General features: G+C 39.8%; 2 protein-coding genes across 10 annotated transcripts in view; one reads left to right on the top strand and one right to left on the bottom strand.

Annotated features, from left to right (window-relative positions):
• Positions 1–5648, top strand: part of crlf3 (cytokine receptor-like factor 3) — a 71357-nt gene extending 65709 nt beyond the window's left edge. For 7 of the 8 annotated variants that reach the window (XM_060844689.1, XM_060844695.1, XM_060844696.1 and 4 more), the window contains exons 8-9: positions 119–231; positions 3270–5648. In XM_060844689.1, coding sequence (XP_060700672.1) covers positions 119–231; positions 3270–3523 — 367 coding nt within the window. In that variant the 3' untranslated portion in view covers positions 3524–5648. The remainder of the gene's footprint in view (positions 1–118; positions 232–3269) is intronic. The other variant, XM_060844690.1, reaches the window with a different exon arrangement.
• Positions 5649–7410: 1762 nt separating this feature from the next.
• The window catches only part of suz12b (SUZ12 polycomb repressive complex 2 subunit b), a 58938-nt gene continuing 46532 nt past the window's right edge, over positions 7411–19816 (bottom strand). For both annotated transcript variants that reach the window (XM_060844687.1, XM_060844688.1), the window contains 4 exons: positions 17935–18092; positions 16420–16618; positions 15644–15723; positions 7411–11013 (listed from right to left, as the gene is read on the bottom strand). In XM_060844687.1, the coding sequence (XP_060700670.1) occupies positions 10668–11013; positions 15644–15723; positions 16420–16618; positions 17935–18092 (783 nt within the window). In that variant the 3' untranslated portion in view covers positions 7411–10667. The remainder of the gene's footprint in view (positions 11014–15643; positions 15724–16419; positions 16619–17934; positions 18093–19816) is intronic.

Here is a 19816-nt window from a genome sequence, read left to right as displayed (position 1 = left end):
TTCTTAATTTATGAGCAAGTTGCGCTATTCAAACGTTGGTTGTTTTTTTTATTTCCTCAGCATTAACTTGATACTTAAGAATATTTTTACTGGCTGTACTTTTTTGTTTTGTTCCCAGAATGGAGGCGACAGGACTCCCAGATAAGAGAGACAGTATTGGTGTGTGTGTTGAGCCACAGAATGAGTGTGATTCCTTACAGAGAGACAAGGCCGTTTGCATCAGCTCAAATGGTAAAGAAACTGGGGATGTTGTGTGGGTCGGGCTAAGAATCCATTTTGCACAATATGATACACCTCACCAATCAATGTTGCTTTGTGACATTCAGAAGCAGCTTTTCCTCTCCCCTTCCTCCCAGACTGAAATTGGCTAACTCAGTGGAGAGTGGGTATGCACCTACAGCTGCTGTTGGCTTGGAGTTGGTAGTAGAATTTAAACTTTGCCGTTGCTGACCTAAGTACAATACTGAGAAAATGATACATTGACAAAGGTCTGATCACCTGAATGCAATGTTTAAACTAGACTGGTGACCACCTCGTGGTACTAGTGATCTCTGAAAATACCACAAAAAGGAATTTCCCCTGGAACTGTGGTCAGTACACCAGCCTCCCTTGACTTGCATCTTTAAGGCATAACTGCTTATTTATCTTATTTGTTAGACAAAGTACAAACTTTGCATAAAACAGTTGCCTTTTAATGAGTAATTTGATTTCGAAGGAGTTGTACAGCACAGAAGAGACCCTTCCGTCCAATTCATCCATACCAACCAGATAACGCAATCTAGTCCCACCTGCCACAACCTGGCCCATATCCCTCCAAACGCCTTTTTAAATATTGCCATTCTACTAGCCTCCATTTCCCTCCAGCAGTCCATTCCCCACACACCATCCTCAGCATAAAAAGGTTGCCCTTGGGTCTCTTTTTTTTAATCTTTTCCATCTCACCCTAAATCTATGCCCTCTAGTTCTGGATTCTTATTTCCTATCCATGCCACTCATTTTATGAACCAGAGAAAGGGTTGGTCCACCAAAGGCTAATGAAGGAAGGCTGTGTCTAACCTGAGAAAGTGGGCGGCACGGTGGTTGTGGTTAGCACTGCAGCCTCTCAGCGCCAGGGTCCTAGGTTCGATTTCAGCCTCGGGTGACTGGCTGTGTAGAGTTTACACGTTCTCCTTGTGTCAGTCCAAAGATGTTCAGGCCAGGTGAATGGGACTGGGTGGGTTACTCTTCAGAGCATTGGTGTGGACTTGTTGGGCCAAAGGGTGACATAAAGAGGGAAGATGTGGTGGGTAGGCTAAAGGATATTAAGGTGTACAAATCTCCAGGACCAGTTGGGATCCATCCCAGATTGCTGAGGGGGGTGAGGGGGAATAGCTGGGGCCCTGACATATTTTGCAGTATCCTTAAAAATGGGTGAAGTGCCGGAGGACTGGAGAGTTGCTCATGTTGTCCCCCTGTACAAGGGTAGTAGGGATATTCTAGGTAACTATAGACCAGTGCCTGACCTCAGTGGTGGGAAAGTTGCTGGAGAAGTTACTGAGGGATAAAATCTATTTGTAGTTGGAAAAGAATGTGCTTATCAGTGACAGGCAACATGGTTTTGTGCAGGGTAGATTGTGCCTCACAAACTTAGTTGTTTAAGTGACCAAGGTGATATATGAAGGAAGGGCTAGAGATGTCATATACATGGACTTCAGTAAAGCGTTTGTGCATTATTTTACCTTGGGGAACCTCTTCAAAGTGCAGTCACTGGTGTTTGAGCTAGGTGGATAAAGAATTGGTTGAGCAACAGCTAGAGTAGTAGTTGAAGGGAGTTTTTCGAAATGGAGAAAGGTGACCAGTGGTGTTCCACAGGGATCAGTGCTGGGGCCACTGTTGGTTGCAATATACATAAATGATCTGGAAGAGGGTGGTGGTTTGATGAGTAAGTTTGCAGATGACACGAAGATTGGTGGAGTACCAGAAAGCATAGGGCACTGTCAAAGAATACGGGAGACTACAGATAGACTGGAGAGCTGGGCAGAGAAGTGGCAGATGGATTTCAGCCCAGGCAAAGGAGATGATACATTTTGGGAAGTCTAATTCTACAGCAAATTACACTAAATGGAAGAGCCTCAGGAAAAGTTGATGAGTACAGAGAGCTGGGAGTTCAGGTCAGTTGTACCCTGAAGGTGGCTGCACAGGTGCATGGAATGGTCGAGAAGGCAGAGGGTATGCTTGCCTTCATTGGACAGAATATTGAGTATAAGACTGGTTCGGCTGCATTTAGAATACTGTGTACAGTTCTGGTTGCCATGTTACCAAAAGGCTGCGGACACTTTAGAGAGGGTGCAGAGAAGGTTTACGAGGATGTTGCCTGGTATGGAAGGTGCTAGCTACGAAGAGAGGTTGAGTAATTTGATTGTTTTTATTAGAAAAAGGAGATTGAGGGGGGACCTGACTTGAGGTCTACAAAATCATGAAGGGGATAGATAGAGTGGATAAAGATGTTTTTTCCCCAGGGTGAGGGATTCAGTAATGAGGTCACTGGTTCAAGATGAGAGGTGAAAGGTGTAAGGGGGATATTAATGACAAGTAATTTACAGAGGGTCTTAGAGGCCTGGAACACACTGCCTGCAGAGGCAGGCACAGTAGATTCATTTAAGATGTGTCTGGACATATGCATGAGTATTAGGGGAGCTGAGGGATACAGATGCTGAGGAAGTGAGTGATAGGTTTAGACAGTGGATTTGGAGCGGCTCAGGCTTGGAGGGCTGAAGGGTCTGTTCGTTTTCATTTTTTGTTTATAAAACGAAGGTCACCCCTCAGCCTCTGATACTGATTTCTTGAGCCAAGAACTCTAATAGCAATCCAATTTTGAGTATCAAGTGTGTGGTATGATAAAAGGCAGAAAATGTTCAGTTACTCACTTATTCCAATTCTCAATGCTACTGGAATTAATATTGAATTAAAAATAGGGTGTGATAGCATGGTGATTATACTATCACTAAGCCAGAGGCCTGGATCAATGAGATGCAATTTCAAATCCTAATATGGTAGATAAGGAATTTAAATTCAATTAATAATAATAAAGTATTTGATTGTAGTCTTAGCCCATCTGATTCACTACCATTTTACTTGTGATTCCATAGCCACAGTAATGTGGCTGACTTTGAACCGAAATGATTTAGTCACTGATATTTACATGACCTCCAGGGAAATTGGATTAGGCAATAAATTCTGCTATTACCTGTGAACTGGTACTTAAATAACTTCTGTAACTTCTTTTTTAGGGGCTGTATTTGTAAATGGCAAAGAAATGACAAATCAGCTACCATGTGTTTCTACTGGGTCATCAGTGACCTTTGACATGGAAGTTGTGAACTTGGGTTCCAGTTTCAGTGATGGTGCCAGCTTCAAGCTGAGAATGATCATAAGTTCTGGCAATCGAGAAGTTGTGTTTGATTGGCTGCTTGATCAACCCTGTGAAGCCTTGTATTTTGGATGTTCCTTTGTGTATCCAGGTTGGAAAGTACTGGTATTTTAGACTCCAATGAATCCTCATTTCCAAATAGGGGAGGATCATCCTTTCCTTGAAGCTTCAGCTGTTGGAAAAGCCCTGAGCTTCAACGTAATTATTTAAACAAGATTTGAAAAGGTTACAGAAGGTGATTGTTTTTTTTAAAGAAGTGAAATAAAACTGAACTTCAGTATTAAAGATGGAGAGTCCTGACAATCCTGCCAAATCTCTGCAAAATCATTGAATAAAAGCAATGCACAAAGCACCTGTGTTCTTGACAAGATGAATTTTGATGACCTGCCTGTCATTGGCAATTTGAGGGGCGACAAATACTTGTCTTAATGATCCACTTTTCTTCTACGTTACCAAGGTTCTATATCTTCATTTTAAAACTAGTGGAGCAATGGTAATGTGAGATGAGTATCAAGTTACAAGTTGTTCCATACAGCTCTACTAAAAGCAGATCATTACCACACAAAATCCACATGCCCCTTCACTTCATATTCTTCAATTGCATCCGCAGTGTCCCCTTCAATGTTGCTCTGCCATTCACAGCAAGTTAAAGTGGATCTGTGTACTTAAGCCTAATTTTAAATTTAAATATTGTATGCAGCTTGAGCAATTTCAACCGTCCCAGGATAAGTAACGAGTACAGTTTAACTTGAAAGACATTTAGAGCCTTTTAAAAAAAAGGACTTCTGCCTGGTCTAGATAAAGTTATCAATTTTTAGCCTTTGTATTTCAGATCAAGATGTTAATCATGTACAGCCAGTGAAATAGGAATGATTAATCAGCCACTAGTTCAGTTCTGCCTTTTGCAACATAGAACATTAGAACAAAGTTTTATTCTAATGCTCTAGTGGATAAATTCACAAGTGAAAAATTAAGATTGATTAGTGTACACCTAAAACATTGTCAAATAAGTCAACAGGTGAAGAGTATTTCTTATCACTGACATTAAAATAAATGTATACAATTTCTTTCTGCTTAAAGCATTCAGATCATGATCGTAATAATATAGAGGAGAGCCATCCTGACTATGAAATTGCTGCTTGCATGTTTTTCTATCAGGAGCAAAACAAACAAATAAACATTCAGGTAAAAATGAGAGATCGTTGTATTTTTGTTCCAAATTTAAAGCCACAGACTTTATCCAACTTGATTTCCATTCAAATAAACAACAAACTACCTAAAGAATTATGACATTTTCCTTCCCCATTACTGTCATCAACTGGTGGGAGGTAATTACATTGTTTCCAATATATGTGAACATGAGTAATGATGCAGAATTGTCTGGAAGTTTGTGTTGTGATATGTATATTTTTGCATTTGTAATTCACTGAAAACAATTAAGTTTTAAAACTTGTTGAATTACGTAAAGTGCCTTTTATCAATATAAGCATGATTTTTCATAGAACAATCATTGTTTAAAAGTGCCTATATACAGTCCTTTATATTTTAAGATTAATATTGACAAATTCACAGTATAATGAATTAAACCATCATTCTGCTTTAAATACAAACTTTAACAGGCATTGGCTTGAATTGCTCTGGCTAAGTTTGGTCCGACATGGTGCTAAACTGCTAATCTTAAAGATGTTTCTTGTGTTTGAGTTGGGCCAGTTCTTAGTGAGTTAGTGTAGATCAACATCCCAATTTAAATCTCGTCTATAGCAGCTGAGAAGCAACCACTTGCCTTCTAATCCATCTTGGATGGAGATGGGGATTAGAAAATCCCCACCTCCAGTAAGATTGTAGGGAAAAAACAAAAGGGTAAGAAAGCTATTACCTAAACTCAGCTGTAAAGAGTAAAGTATCAGAGAAACTGTGGAACTGTGCCAATGCAGGAATTGTGCACCCCTCCCAGCAGTGATTCAAAAAGCCAAATGGCAATTTGTAGGGGCCTATTATAAACTGTTAAGTGATATTACATTGTAGTAAACACACTTTAAAGGGAAGAATGTGTTCATTGCAATGGTATACCAGTCAATTGATCCATTCACTATAATCTAACTGAAAAGAAAATAATGAGACCCAATCAAATTAAATTTTATTTTACCTCCACTTTTTAAATGGAACATTACCAGATATTATGCAACTTTCCAGTTGTGAAATGTGCTTGTCTTTAATCTTCAATGTAATAAAAGTATTTCTAATAAAACTGAAAAAGGCTTGTTTGATCATTTACTATTGACACCCATTTTGTGCACAAATGTTTTCCCAGGCCTTTTCCTTTTTGTAATATATTGCTTTCTCAGCTAGTGATTAATAATTCATCTTTGTATTTGGACTACCAGAACAAGCCAGAAAGGATCCAAGCTTAAGGTGAACGTGAGACCACAAAGATATGACCTTGGCTTGCTGGTAGGATATGCATGCAATTTAATTTAGGGACAAGGGGTTAATAGATAAGGAACTCAAGTATTTTTCTACACACACTTTTCAGAGATAGCTGAAAGTTACTTAGATATCTTTTACTCCAGATTAGGGGCATAACTAGTTCAGATTTATATTCAGTGAGACTGCCCTACAAAGTGATGGTGGAACTGATGCAGTTTATTTGGTGTAGATATTCGCAATGCTATTAGAGGGAGTCCAAGATTTTCCCACAGCAACTCTAGTGATCTTTCCAAGTGACCTGGATTTGTGCTGTGCTACATTCATCTATGAAATGATAGAGGCAAAATAAGCTTTACATTTAAGTTTAGTCTCTCATTAAAACAAATGCTTCCTTATGGCAAACAGGGCAAAAGGCAAGTTGGGCAGAGTTCAAATTTTAAAAGTATAAAATTAAAGGAAAAAGTAACTTGTAGCACAGGTCAAATGGCCTTGTTCTGTTGTATTCAAGTTAGAAAATGAAATCTAGACATTTACAGCACATTGTGGAGTAATTAGTCATTTGTATTACATTGACTCAAGATGGAATAAAACAAGTCATAATGAAACATTTCAAAGGACAAGAGGCTGAATGTAAAATTTAGCATTTAAGAGATGTATTATAATTTACCAAGTTAATTTGAGAACATAACTAATGTTCAAAATACTGTTATGGTACTGTTAGAAAATAAATACAAAACAAAATCTTTCAACTTCCATATATTCTAGCCTTAAATTTTTTGATCATTCAAGAGATGATGTAAATTTACATATTAAATTGCCTTACAATTCAGGAAAATGGACATTTGAGTTTATTACCCCCTAATAAAATCTACCAGAGGGAATCAGTCAGTCAGAAAATGGGCATATGACCTCCACTTTTAAGTTCAGCTCTTGGGTATTCATGCAACAGTTAGGAGAAAGCAGAGGCATATCCTTGCTAATTGGGAAACAGCACTGCAATCTGCCAACACAATCTTCACGCACCCATTTTACAGTTTGAGCCTGACCAAAGGCCAAAATTAATGGAGACCCACTGCTAGAAAAGGCAATCTTATTCTCCAAAGAAGCAGAACATATTGGTTGTTAAATATGCTTAATTTATTATTTGAAAAGGGAATTAATGTGCATTTAGGGAAAGGATTGGAAATTGGGACAAAACTCCAGTTGAGGAATGAACAAATGGAATTTTGTACTCCAAATCCTTCAAAAAAAAAAGCTAGGCAAGGCTTCCGATCACATCGTGGTGTGCAATTTAAGAAATAGAGTCCGAGCCAGTACCTCGAACAAAAATGGATTCACTGATTTGGAGGGAACTTCATACCCTCTGAGTAAGGTATTGCACTTCTGAAAACACTACGTAAAAGCGATCAATAGACAAGGTAGATCAATGTCAAAGCAAACCACAAATGTAAATAAATCAGTTTTTATTCTATATCCTGCCTCTCAAAATTGCATCACAATTTTATTTTCTCATGAAATTACTGTGGGGAGGTAGTTCCTTAAGTTGAGAAAATGTCAAATTATGGTAGGAAAAAAGATCAAAAGGTTAGATAAATTTGCTAATTGATCCATTCATCAAAAACTAAGATGATGGAATATCTTGTGATAAGAGGAGGCTAGCACAAAAATCATTTGCAGAATAGAAGTGGTGAAGAAGCAGATGAAATTGGATGGGCCAATTATAGTTGCATTTCACATTTGCTCACTATCCAAGGCAAAATCATTCACAAGCAGACCAAACAATGGCGTTTCAGAAACTTGGGCAGATTCCTGAAATTTTCAACTCATTGAAAATCTGGCATTCTCAAGCATGTACTATATTAAAAAGGGGTGTTTGTGCAAGTTGTGCTCAACTCACCTCCCAACAAATGATGATTGCCACTACTCAAAAGGTCCACAAGCATCTGCCTAACTGCACAAGAGTAATTCAACATTATTAAACCTGCGCCTTCCCCTTATGCTACAGTCAGCACTCAACTACTTTGAAACTCAATGGATATAGCACACTTAAGTTCACGCTTCAACTGCATTAAATCACTATTGTCCATGTAAATATATGGATTTTGAGACAGCATACAGCAAGTCGCAGCCTTCAGCAATTCAAATACATACAGGAATAATGGCTGTTGGATGTGAGCTAGCACCTACAAACTGGAATCCAGAAAGGAAAACAGCAGCTCCAAAAACAAAAGGGGCTCAGCATTGGTAAGGGAGAAGGGAGCATGGTTAAAATCTGAACAGCCACCCTGAGATAGATCTTTCACATCTCACAGGTCTCTGTATTAACATTTTCCACATTTAGGCCCCCCATAAAATTTGACATTGGTTGTTATTAAAATTTACATCAACTTGACTGTCAGCTGCAAAACACTTATTCCATTATCAAGCAGATTTTAAAAATTAAGGAAGCATCCCTTGGGCTGCTTAGGTCCAGTTATTTTCATCAAGTAAAGCTTAATGACCTAAGGTTATTTTATGAAAGGGATATTGAAAGTTAACCTTTTAGAACATTTTACTATTACTTAAATCACAATACACTGGGAAGCTATTTTATTAGGGCTAGCATGCCAGAAGAATTACATGCAGAGGTAGCAGTGTTCTGTACTTCCTGATGCTCCCTACATTATGGGGACTTGCTACAGTAATGAAAGAGGTTGTATAACAAAGCTTGTTTGCACTAAAGTTATTTCCCAGTGCTATTCTAAGCATGAAAAACAAATCAAATAAAGTGGCAGCAAACTGAAAATAACACTCCTCTGTCCCACCACCCAAGAAAAACAAACCTCATTAACTTCCCTTGATATTTTGCTTACAAAAACAATGTGCAAAACCCACCATTTCATTCGACATTAGCTATGCTGTGCCATTTCAGGGTTACTCAAGCATAGCTTTATTACAGAGCTCTACATCTCAATTTCTAAATTAACATTTAGAAGGTTGGCAACTTGAAGTAGGAAAATGTCTTATTTTTATTTTTTTTTAAATAGAAAAACCCATTAACATTTCAATGACCAGTTTGGTTACAAAAGCTGACAGGAAAGTGCGGGCTAGTTTTTAAAAGTCAGTGTAAAATTTCATGAAATCCAAAATTTCCAGCATTATTTCAAAAACTCGGGCTGTCAAACTGTGCAGACCATGCCAGCCATCTGTAGCAGGAAAGTGGAATTACTTTGCTAAGAAACATTAGCAGCAGGAAAACACTACAGCACCCCAAACCAAATTACAAAAAAAAACTAATTTACATGTGCACAGCATTAGCAGATCAAAGCCACGGACAAGATATGCACAGGCTACACAGACACTAGATAAAAGGGAAAAACATTTGAAGATATTTCACAGAAATGCACTTACCGCTGGAAAAAGTTGGTGACTCAAGTAGCATAAAAAAGTCTGTAGCTCCAAGTAATATTGTTTAAACAGAAGCCCCCTCCCCCTCATTTTAAATAAGTTTTTTTAAAGAAAGAAAAATATGCACACTAAGTTTTAAAAAATAAACACCCGAGGTGATAATGCGAATCGGTCCACAGTGCTTGCTTAGTTTAAAAACCTGCATCTCTGGTACTGCGCCAGTAGTGAAAAAATCACTTTCCATTGGAAAAAAACTGTAAACATTTATATTACTCCAAAATGTGTTCTACTTGCACAAATGACTGTGCACTCCAATGTAGCAAAACATTGCGTAAATTACATACCTTCCGGTCATTATTTCTTAAGTGTCTACTGCAATAAATACAGTGTGTTGATAACAGGAAAATAAGATAGTGTCTCAGAATATTGCATAAAGAGTAGTTAAATATTCCTGGTCCAACCTTGCTGTGCACTGCCACCCCACTGGAATGACAGCACCAATATTCAGGCTACTACTCCTCTCCTGTTCAGATTTTTATCAAAGTGGTTGTCAATAAGACAGTCTTAATATATTCAGACTATATAGCACTGGTGAAACACAGCAAGAAAAGAGCAACATTGCAGATAAAGCACATCAACCATGCATGCATGCAAGTCTGACTAGACACTAAGCAAAATAAACAGATTTTCCAGTAAGAACAGACACTACTTTAAAGAGATGTGTGAAGAGAGAGCAAGGTAGATATGTCATCTCAAAACAGACTATTTAACAGACACTTAAAAAATCCTTCTAAACAGGAACAGGAAAGTGCTACTCCTGTATCAAGATCAAGACCGAGAGATGTACACACGCAAACTTTGTCCATTTAAATTGCACTTTTTCTTTTTTAAACAGAATGTTTTCGTTACACTGATGATTTTATATAATATACTTCATCAAAAGAACATGCCTTAAAAAAATGGAGAATGTAAAGTGAAATCCTATCTGTGAGTCCTTCGACAAAAACAGATTTTAAAACAATTTCTATAAACTGCCAATGTGGATGTTGTGAAAGATTTGGTTTTGTAGCCCAAAAATGTTTTCTAGAAAGAATGATTTTTGCACAAAGAAAATATTTGCAGCTACCTGAACTGTGCATGTTCAGATTACTATGATGAATGCAATGTCTTTTTAAATTGTACTCCATCAGTTAAATGAATTCAACACCAACGTTTACAAGAATAAAGAATCTTAATACAACACTGCTGTCTTGTTTCACTGTTACCGATTAACCCATTGTCCACTTGGATCTTCTGCAGGTTTCAGCTGCAACATTGATGGAACAACCTTGTTTTGCCCCTTCTTCAGTGACTGTTCACTGTTTCCAGGCTGAGGGAGGGACAGAGCACGGTAAAGGGCCATAAAGGGGGAGGGATTAAAAAAAACAGGATAAAATGTTTTGTTTCAGAGTTTATGCCTTTTGCTGTGTTTGGTAACTCCTGAACAGAGACTGTCAGTGCTCGAATTTCTGTCTCTCACGCCTGTACCACTGTCTTCACTGTTTGGCCGACTCTCATCTATGGGTTCCTGTCTCAGTTTTAAAGCAGAATAATCTCTTTGCAGCTTCTGTTGCAGCTCACCGAGCCTGGCCATTACTTTATCTATGGTGTTTAAATTAATCAAGTTGAAGTCGTGCATGCTAACTAGATGAAGCAGAAAGTTCCGACAAAGGTTTTTCTCAATTATTCTTGGTCCACAAGTCTCTACAAAGAGCAGGCAGGATTGATGCATCTGATTGTCAGCAATGAACCTGCAGAGAGTAATGACAGGCTATTAATAGATTGTTACAAGAATTCTCTGGACATCTAATGTAGTTATGCAGACAACAGGCAATTTCCTTCCACTCAACAATCTAGAGATGGCAGGGCGTCTGATTACTCTGCTCACCTTAAGTCTTGGAATGTGGAGGTTGATACCAAATCAAAATTTCACCTGGCTGAAATTAAAAGCATACTACCAATCGGATCTGAAATGCTGTATTCGAAATTTTACACCCAGTACCACAAAAGGGAGCCCAAGTACTCATCTAAGTACTGTAGTTAGGACAACATCCAAACTCTGTTGAAGTAGGTTAGTGCTTATGAAAACATGACGAGTGAATTGTAGGTTAATGAAGTTAGAATTTCAACTCAAATGCCATTTTTGCTCAGTTGGTAGCAATCTGATTTAAGTTAGGTAGCTGCGAGCTAAAACTTCAACAAAAGGACAGGAAGCAGGTATAGCATAGCAGAGTGCAGAACTAGGGCACTTGATATACATGGAGATCCTCCCTGCTTGTTGTAAGAGGTTAATTAGATATTATTAACCATGCATCATAATTTCAACAGCAAGCATTTCTCTAGCTGCAGGATGAGATTCCTCCTTCAATTATTACCTACAGCAGGTTAGTTAGCCAGGAAGAAAAAAGTATTGTTAATACCTAATTGGATCCATTAGAATTAACTGAACCAGCATTGCTAAGAATAAAGACATTACAAGTTTCGTAAATGAGGAGGAAAAGAGCCCAGACAAATTATATGCAATAAGGAAATGACAGATGTATTGTCTTCACAACAAAAATTAGACGGTCACAAGGGAATCAAACTAACAGGGGTATAGCAAGGCAATGAGACAGATTAGACTGCTCTGCACAAAGACCATAAGACAGGAGTGGAAGTAAGGCCTTTCAGCCCATCGAGTGCACTCCACCATTCAATCATGGCTGATGGGCATTTCAACTCCACTTACCAGCATTCTCCCTGTAGCCCTTAATTCCTTGTGACATCAAGAATCTATCAATCTCTGCCTTGAAGACATTTCGCATCCCAGCCTCCACTGCACTCTGCGGCAATGAATTTCACAGGCCCACCACCCTCTGGCTGAAGAAATGCCTCGGCATTTCTATTCTGAATTGACCCCCTCTAATTCTACAGCTGTGTCCACGGGTCCTAGTCTCCTCGCCAAACGGAAACAATTTCCTACCATCCACCCTTTCCAAGCCATGTACTACCTTGTAAGTTTCTATTAAGTCTCCCCTCAATCTTCTAAACTCCAATGAATACAATCCCAGGATCCTCAGCCATTCCTCGTATGTTAGACCAACCATTCCAGAGATTATCCGTGTGAATGTCCGCTGGACACGTTCCAGTATGTCATTCCCGAGGTGTGGGGACCAAGACTGGACACAGTACTCCAAATGGGGCCTAACCAGAGCTTTATAAAGTCTCAGTAGCACAACGGTGCTTTTATATTCCAAACCTCGAGATAAGTGACAACACTGCATTCGCTTTCTTAATCACAGACTCAACCTGCATGTTTACCTTTAGAGAATCCTCGACTAGCACTCCCAGATCCCTTTGTACTTTGGCTTTATGAATTTTCTCACCATTTAGAAAGTAGTCTATGCTTTTATTCTTTTTTCCAAAGTGCCAGACGCACATTTGCTCACGTTGAATTCCATCAGCCATTTCCTGGACCACTCTCCCAAACTGTCTAGATCCTTCTGCAGCCTCCCCACTTCTTCAGTACTACCTGCCTGTCCACCTAACTTTGTATCATCAGCAAACTTCGCTAGAATGCCCCCAGTCCCTTCGTCCAGATCATTAATATATAACATGAACAGCTGCGGCCCCAACACTGAACCCTGCGGGACACCGCTTGTCACCGGCTGCCATTCCGAAAAAGAACCTTTTATCCCAACTCTCTGCCTTCTGACAGACAGCCAATCCTCAATCCATACCAGTAGCTCACCTCGAACACCATGGGCCCTCACCTTGCTCAGCAGCCTCCCATGTGGTACCTTATCAAAGGCCTCTTGGAAGTCTAGATAGACCACATCCACTGGGTTTCCCTGGTCTAACCTACTTGTCACCTCTTCAAAGAATTCCAACAGGTTTGTCAGACACGACCTCCCTTTACTAAATCCATGTTGACTTGTTCTAACCAGACTCTGCTCTTCCAAGAATTTAGAAACCTCATCCTTAATGATGGATTCTAGAATTTTACCAACAACCGAGGTTAGGCTAATTGGCCTATAATTTTCCATCTTTTGTCTTGATCCTTTCTTGAACAAGGGGTTAACAACAGCGATCTTCCAATCATCCGGGACTTTCCCTGACTCCAGTGACTTTTGAAAGATCTCAACCAATGCCTCCGCTATTTCCTTAGAACTCTAGGGTGTATCCCATCAGGGCCAGGAGATTTATCAATTTTAAGACCTTTTAGCTTTTCTAGCACTTTCTCTTTTGTAATGGCAACCATACTCAACTCGGCCCCGACTCCCTTTAATTATTGGGATATTACTCATGTCTTCTACTGTGAAGACTGACGCAAAGTACTTGTTAAGTTCTCCTGCTATTTCCTTATCTCCCATCACGAGGCTTCCAGCATCAGTTTGAAGTGGCCCAATGTCTACTTTTGCCTGTTTGTTTCTTATGTATTGAAAGAAACTTTTACTATCATTTCTAATGTTACTGGCTAGCCTACCTTCATATTTGATCCTCTCCTTCCTTATTTCTTTGTTATCCACTGTTTGTTTTTGTAGCCCTCCCAATCTTCTGATTTCCCACTGCTCTTGGCCACTTTATAGGGTCTGTCTTTTTCTTTAATACACTTCCTGACTCCCTTTGTCAGCCATGGCTGTCTAATCCCTCCCCGGATAATCTTTCTTTTCTTGGGGATGAACCTCCATACAGGACCCACAAACTCCTGCCATTTTTGCTCTACTGTCTTCCCTGCTAGGCTCTGCTTCCAGTCTATTTTTGTCAGTTCCTCTCTCATGCCCTCATAATTACCTTTATTTAACTGTAACACCATTACATCTGATTTCGCCTTCTCTCTTTCAAACTGCAGACTGAACTCTACCATATTATGATCGCTGCTTCCTAAGGGTTCCCTTACTTTAAGATCTTTTATAGAGTCTGGTTCATTACAAAGCACTAGGTCCAGAATAGCCTGCTCCCTTGTGGGCTCCATGACAAGCTGTTCCAAAAAACCATATTGTAAGCATTCTATGAATTCCCTTTCTTGGTATACACCGACAACATTATTTACCCAGTTAACCTGCATATTGAGGTCTCCCACGATCACCGTGACCTTGCCTTCCTGACATGCCTTCTCTATTTCCTGGTACATGTTGCGCCCCTGCTCCTGACCACTGTTAGGAGGTCTGTACATAACTCCCATTATGGTTTTTTTGCCTTTGTGGTTCAATTCCACCCACACAGACTCCACATCATCCGACGCAATGTCATTCAGTGCCATAGATTTAATTTTGTTCTTAACTAACAAGGCAACCCCACCCCCTCTGCCCACCTCCCTGTCTTTTCAATAAGTTGAAAATCCTTGGAGGTTTAACTGCCAGTCCTGACCCCCCTGCAACCACGTCTCCGTGATGCCTACCACATCATAATCATTCACTGTGATCTGTGCCATCAGTTCATCTGCTTTGTTACCTGAATGCTCGTAGCATTAAGGCACTTTATGAATGCTAACTTGATCATTAGAGATATTGGAAGTCATAAAACATCCTAAGTTATCCTTCCTTTTTGCTGCATTCCCAGCCTGCCTAGAGTTTAAATCCGCCTGCAAAGTCAACATGGAATCAGTAGGCCAAATGATCTCCTCTTAGGCCATAATGACTGACTCGTGAGCTGCTTGACAAAGTTTTCACATGCCCAGTTGGGCAGCAGATTTCTGATATAGGAAACATCACAAACATCTAACCCAAGTTCAGACAATGCTCTGTTAAATACAAAAGGTTAGCTTCTCAGATACAAAGCTCATACAAATCTAAACAGAACTGACCAGCTAAAAGTGCTTGGAAGATATTAATTGAGGAATGGGTCCTTGTTCAGAAATTATCTTGCTCCTCAATATGCTACTGGGGTGTCCTGTACATCTGCCTAAGATCTCTCCAACCAAAAATTCTCCAAGCACCTCATTAATATGCACAGGAATTCATCATACGTAGAAAATAGCTCTAAGACTGTCAGCAGTGATTCCTATTAAAGTGCAGATCACTTCCTCAACTACAGCATAACATTCACATTTCAGAGCTGTAAATACTCCCATCCAACAGGAGCATTTTGTAATTTATTCCTTTCTCTCAATACTTGTAAATTAGGAATGGATCAAATTGCTTTGAATGCAATAAGCACTGCCACAGTTGGAATAAAAAATACAATGTCTGTTAATTTCATGGTTAAAATGTGAAATTCCACAATTTAACCATGTCAATTTTTGAAAGGCCTGGATTAGTACAAAAATCTGTTCAATTCAGGATGCATTGTTTCATATGGTTAGCGGTCAGTTATACCCTATTGCTTTCAGAAAATATTATCCCTTTACTGCATCCTACAGCAAGCAGACCAGCCAATGGAAATGAAAGATCTAAAAATTACCCGTGCTTCATAACGTGCAGATTCCACAGTTTCATCACTTCTTTCTCTCCTTCATTAACATCAGTGAACTCATCGATTTGCTGTAGTAAAAAGAACAAAAATCAAAATGCAATCTTCTTTAAAACTTGCCTGATGCCAGCGTGGAGCAATTACTGAAAAACAAAACTTAATAGAAACCAAAATTAAGGTATGATACTACTGAATTGATTAGAGTGAACTATACTTTGACAAAAAGATTTATAAATCATACAAGTTTAATCAATTCCTTAATTGCGGTGAAGCCAAAAATCATGATTCGAGGTTCAATTCACAATCTATGCCAAGTTAGGTGAATATAAAGATACCACAATTAGCTCCAACAATATTGCAGAATGGAGCTGGAGAAATTCACACGAAGTCCCTGCAGCTGAATATTAAGCAATGAACTCTTCAGAGATGCTGAACAGAGATAGGGCCATTTCGGTTGTGATCCTCGCTCACCTTCCCAAAACAAGACCGGAAGGTGGCCATAATTTAAGGCATCAGCAATAGATCAATTTCTCAACACCGATCACCATCTTCAAAAGGGTAGGTGGGACTGATATATATAAATTCTTTTAAAATCCACACTGGGTGAACTGGAAGGGGGAAAATATAGGAATTATATATGCTTACTTGACATTCCAATGAAAGATCATAGACCAATTTGCTATCTCAATACTATCATCATGCTCCTAAACAAATATTAATTTCATACAACAACACTTTGATAGAGGAATGAAGTATCGAGTACTAACGGTAATGGTTTTCTCTCTCAGCCACTCAGGGTCCTTTTCATCCTCACTGTCCACATCCATCTCCTGTGGCCTGAGTGGCAGACAAGTGTCACTATGGAAATAAAGTCGATTGTGGCCACTAATGTAGGTCCGCTGTTGCTCCACTTCCCCATCTTCAGACTCCAAGAACTCAGAGAGACTTGGTTTAGTGCGTTTTGGCCTAAAAAACCGAAAGATTTGAATTAACTAGTCTTGACAGGCTTCTTGCAATTTACATTCATATTAAATGCTCTATAATCACATTACTTTCCCCTAAAATACATACACATGTATCCATGTATAAATGCAACAGAAGCAACTTATCTTCTGCCTCTCTCTCTCACACAAAGTTCCCAATTATCAAACAGTCAGTGGAAGCCAAACATAGCCCAAGGTTTAGAAAGATTTATCATCTCAAGTTGGAAATGGAGTGAACTGCCTATCAAACCTGGAACCATCTATAAATAGGCCTCAGAGCAGCCTGATGACAGTATACTGCTGCAACCAAACAACTTGAAGGTTTAGATTTCTCAGAGTTCCCTGCTCAACGAGGCTGAAAAGAGACAATGAAGGCAGCACATTTCTTTTGTCAACATAAAATCTTATCAATCCTCAAGTCAATCCTGAGCTTCAAAAAAAACCAGCAGGATTAAACAGGAAAGGCTTGAAATAATCTCATTCTTCTATTTTATATTATCATTTGAATACTCACTAAATGGTTGGAAGATGACAATGACATTTACCAGTAACTTACTGGAAAATGTTCAACTCCTGCCCTTCATTAGTTTATACAAGTGTGACAAGAGGGTCAATGACAGTTCACAAGATCCAGACAACAGGCAAACTGTGACTCTGATTACACTTATTATTATTTTGTTCTTTTTGAAAGCTCTCAAACCATTGCCTCATTGCTGGATATATCCAAAAGAACAATACCGAGAGTCATTAGTGTTCACAGCTAGAGATAGTATATTAAATGAAGGACAGACAATGTGTCACCTTCTTGGTTCCAAGTCATTTACATATAAAGTCTGAAAATGCTAAAGATCACACCAGGTTAGAGTCTGACAGGTATATTTTGAAGCACTGGCTTTCAAAGCACTGCTCCTTCATCAGGTGGCTGTGGAGCAGAATCATAAGATAATTTATAACAGGACTGCAATGTCATGGAATGTAATATTAAAGCTAAATTTGTATAATATTACATTCCATGACACTGCAGTCCTGTTGTTATAAATTCTGTGTCTTACAATTCTGCTCCACAACCACATGAAGCAGCAGTGCTCCAAAAGGTAGTGTTTCAAAATATACCAGTTGGACTACAACCTAGTAGTGATTGTTAACCTTGTCCACCCCAGTCCAACAATGGCTCCACCAAACAAAGATCACGTGGCAATGCAACTCTCTGGATGAGAGGGGGGAAAATCGACTTAGAAATAAAGAGTACAATAATCACTGCTGCACCTATGCAGCACAAGGGCATGTATATGTCATTACCTGCAGACTAATATGTGAGTCACTGGCGTCCTTTTGACAGGACCATTGCGGCTAAAGGCAAATCCTGGCTGGGAGTGAATATCCTGAGGATTTCCTGCGTAAGAGCCGTCATAACACTCATTGATAGATACGTCTATTCTAGCACCTTTAGGATGAGGCTGCAAAGAAATACCAAAATGAGAAACTCCATGAATTATTAGTCTGAAGAACTCCATAGTCAACACAAAGACATACGCTCCTGTTATATTGAGCAGCTGTAGAATTAACCAAATTCCCTCCAGCAACCCTACTTGGAAATCCGTTTAAAATCCACTTTGCACTTACAAAATGACATTACTCCTATGATAACGCACATGCACCCCTGCCAACCCCGCACCTCATGATATCTACAAAGCAAGTTAATTCAGTTTCCAAAAGTTGGTTAATTAAAGAAAGCAATTTACTGAAATCTGTATCCATTGAAGTTACAAAAAATTCAAGGTTCACCTTTCAAATTCTGGCACAATGGGGAACTCAGATTTGATCATATATTTTTGTTCCAAAATAGGATACCAACAGTACTAGTGTCTTAAACTGCAGAGAAATAAGTATTTCCAATTCTATGCTGAAAATGTGTTGCTAGAAAAGCGCAGGTTAGGCAGCATCCAAGGAGCAGGAGATTCGACTTTTCGGGCATAGACCCTTCATCAGGAATGAGGAAAGTGTGTCCAGCAGGCTAAGATAAAAGGTAGGGAGGAGGGACTTGGGGGAGGGGCGATGGAGATATGATAGGTGGAAAGTGGTCAAGGTGAGGGTGATACGCCAGAGTGGGGTGGGGGGCGGAGAGGTCAGGAAGATGATTGCAGGTTAGGAAGGCGGTGCTGAGTTCGAGGGATTCGACTGAGACACGGTGTGGGGAGGGGAAATGAGGAAACCACAAGGGATGAACTCAGATTTCTCCAGTTTCCTCATTCCCCCTCTCCCCCCCCCCCCCCCCCCCCCCCCCCCATGTCTCAGTCGAATCCCTCAAACTCAGCACCGCCTTCCTAACCTACAATCTTCTTCCTGACCTCTCCGCCCCCACCCCACTCTGGCCTATCACCCTCACCTTGACCACTTTCCACCTATCATATCTCCATCGCCCCTTCCCCAAGTCCCTCCTCCATACCTTTTATCTTAGCCTGCCTGGCACCCTCTCCTCATTCATGATGAAGGGCCTATGCCCGAAACGTCGAATCTCCTGCTCCTTGGATGCTGCCTGACCTGCTGCGCTTTTCCAGCAACACATTTTAACTCGTTTCTCCAGCATCTGCAGACCTCACTTTCTCCATTTCCAATTCTATCCCAAGCATGAGCCCACATCATCAAGCCAAGATTTGAGAATAACCAAAATTGGATTGAGAAAGTATACAGCTTCCTTAAATTCAGTAGTTTGGGGGATGTGGAAATTATCTGTTGCTTAATTTCCTGTGTCCTTAACAAGGGGATGATGAACCCTTTAGAATGCAAACCAGTGTAGTACAAGTACACCTACTGTTCAGGAGGTAATATGTCCATTTGGTTGAAGACAATGAAGTTTCTGGTTGACTTCCAGAATTGTGCAAAATCATTTGATTACAGGCAAGGCAGTGGTCAGTGTACTACAAATATCAATGTAGTTTACAGTGCTTTCCTGTATTAAAGAGCCATAATAGCTGGGTTTATTAATGATCTTTTTAAAAAAATCATTCATGTGTGAGCATCGCTGGCTGGCCAGCAGTTATTGCCCGAACTGAACTGCCCTCAATGAGGTGGGGTTGAGCTGCTTTCTTGAAATGGTGTAGTCCACGTACTGTAAGTAAATCCACTGCTTGAGGGGGAGTGCTCAAAGATTTTGACCCAGAGACATTGGAGGAACAGTGAC

Source organism: Hemiscyllium ocellatum, chromosome 25 (genome assembly GCF_020745735.1).
Source record: "Hemiscyllium ocellatum isolate sHemOce1 chromosome 25, sHemOce1.pat.X.cur, whole genome shotgun sequence".
Taxonomy (NCBI): domain Eukaryota; kingdom Metazoa; phylum Chordata; class Chondrichthyes; order Orectolobiformes; family Hemiscylliidae; genus Hemiscyllium; species Hemiscyllium ocellatum.
The sequence above is the reverse complement of the archived record's forward strand: the minus strand, read 5'-3'. Positions and strand labels throughout refer to the sequence as shown.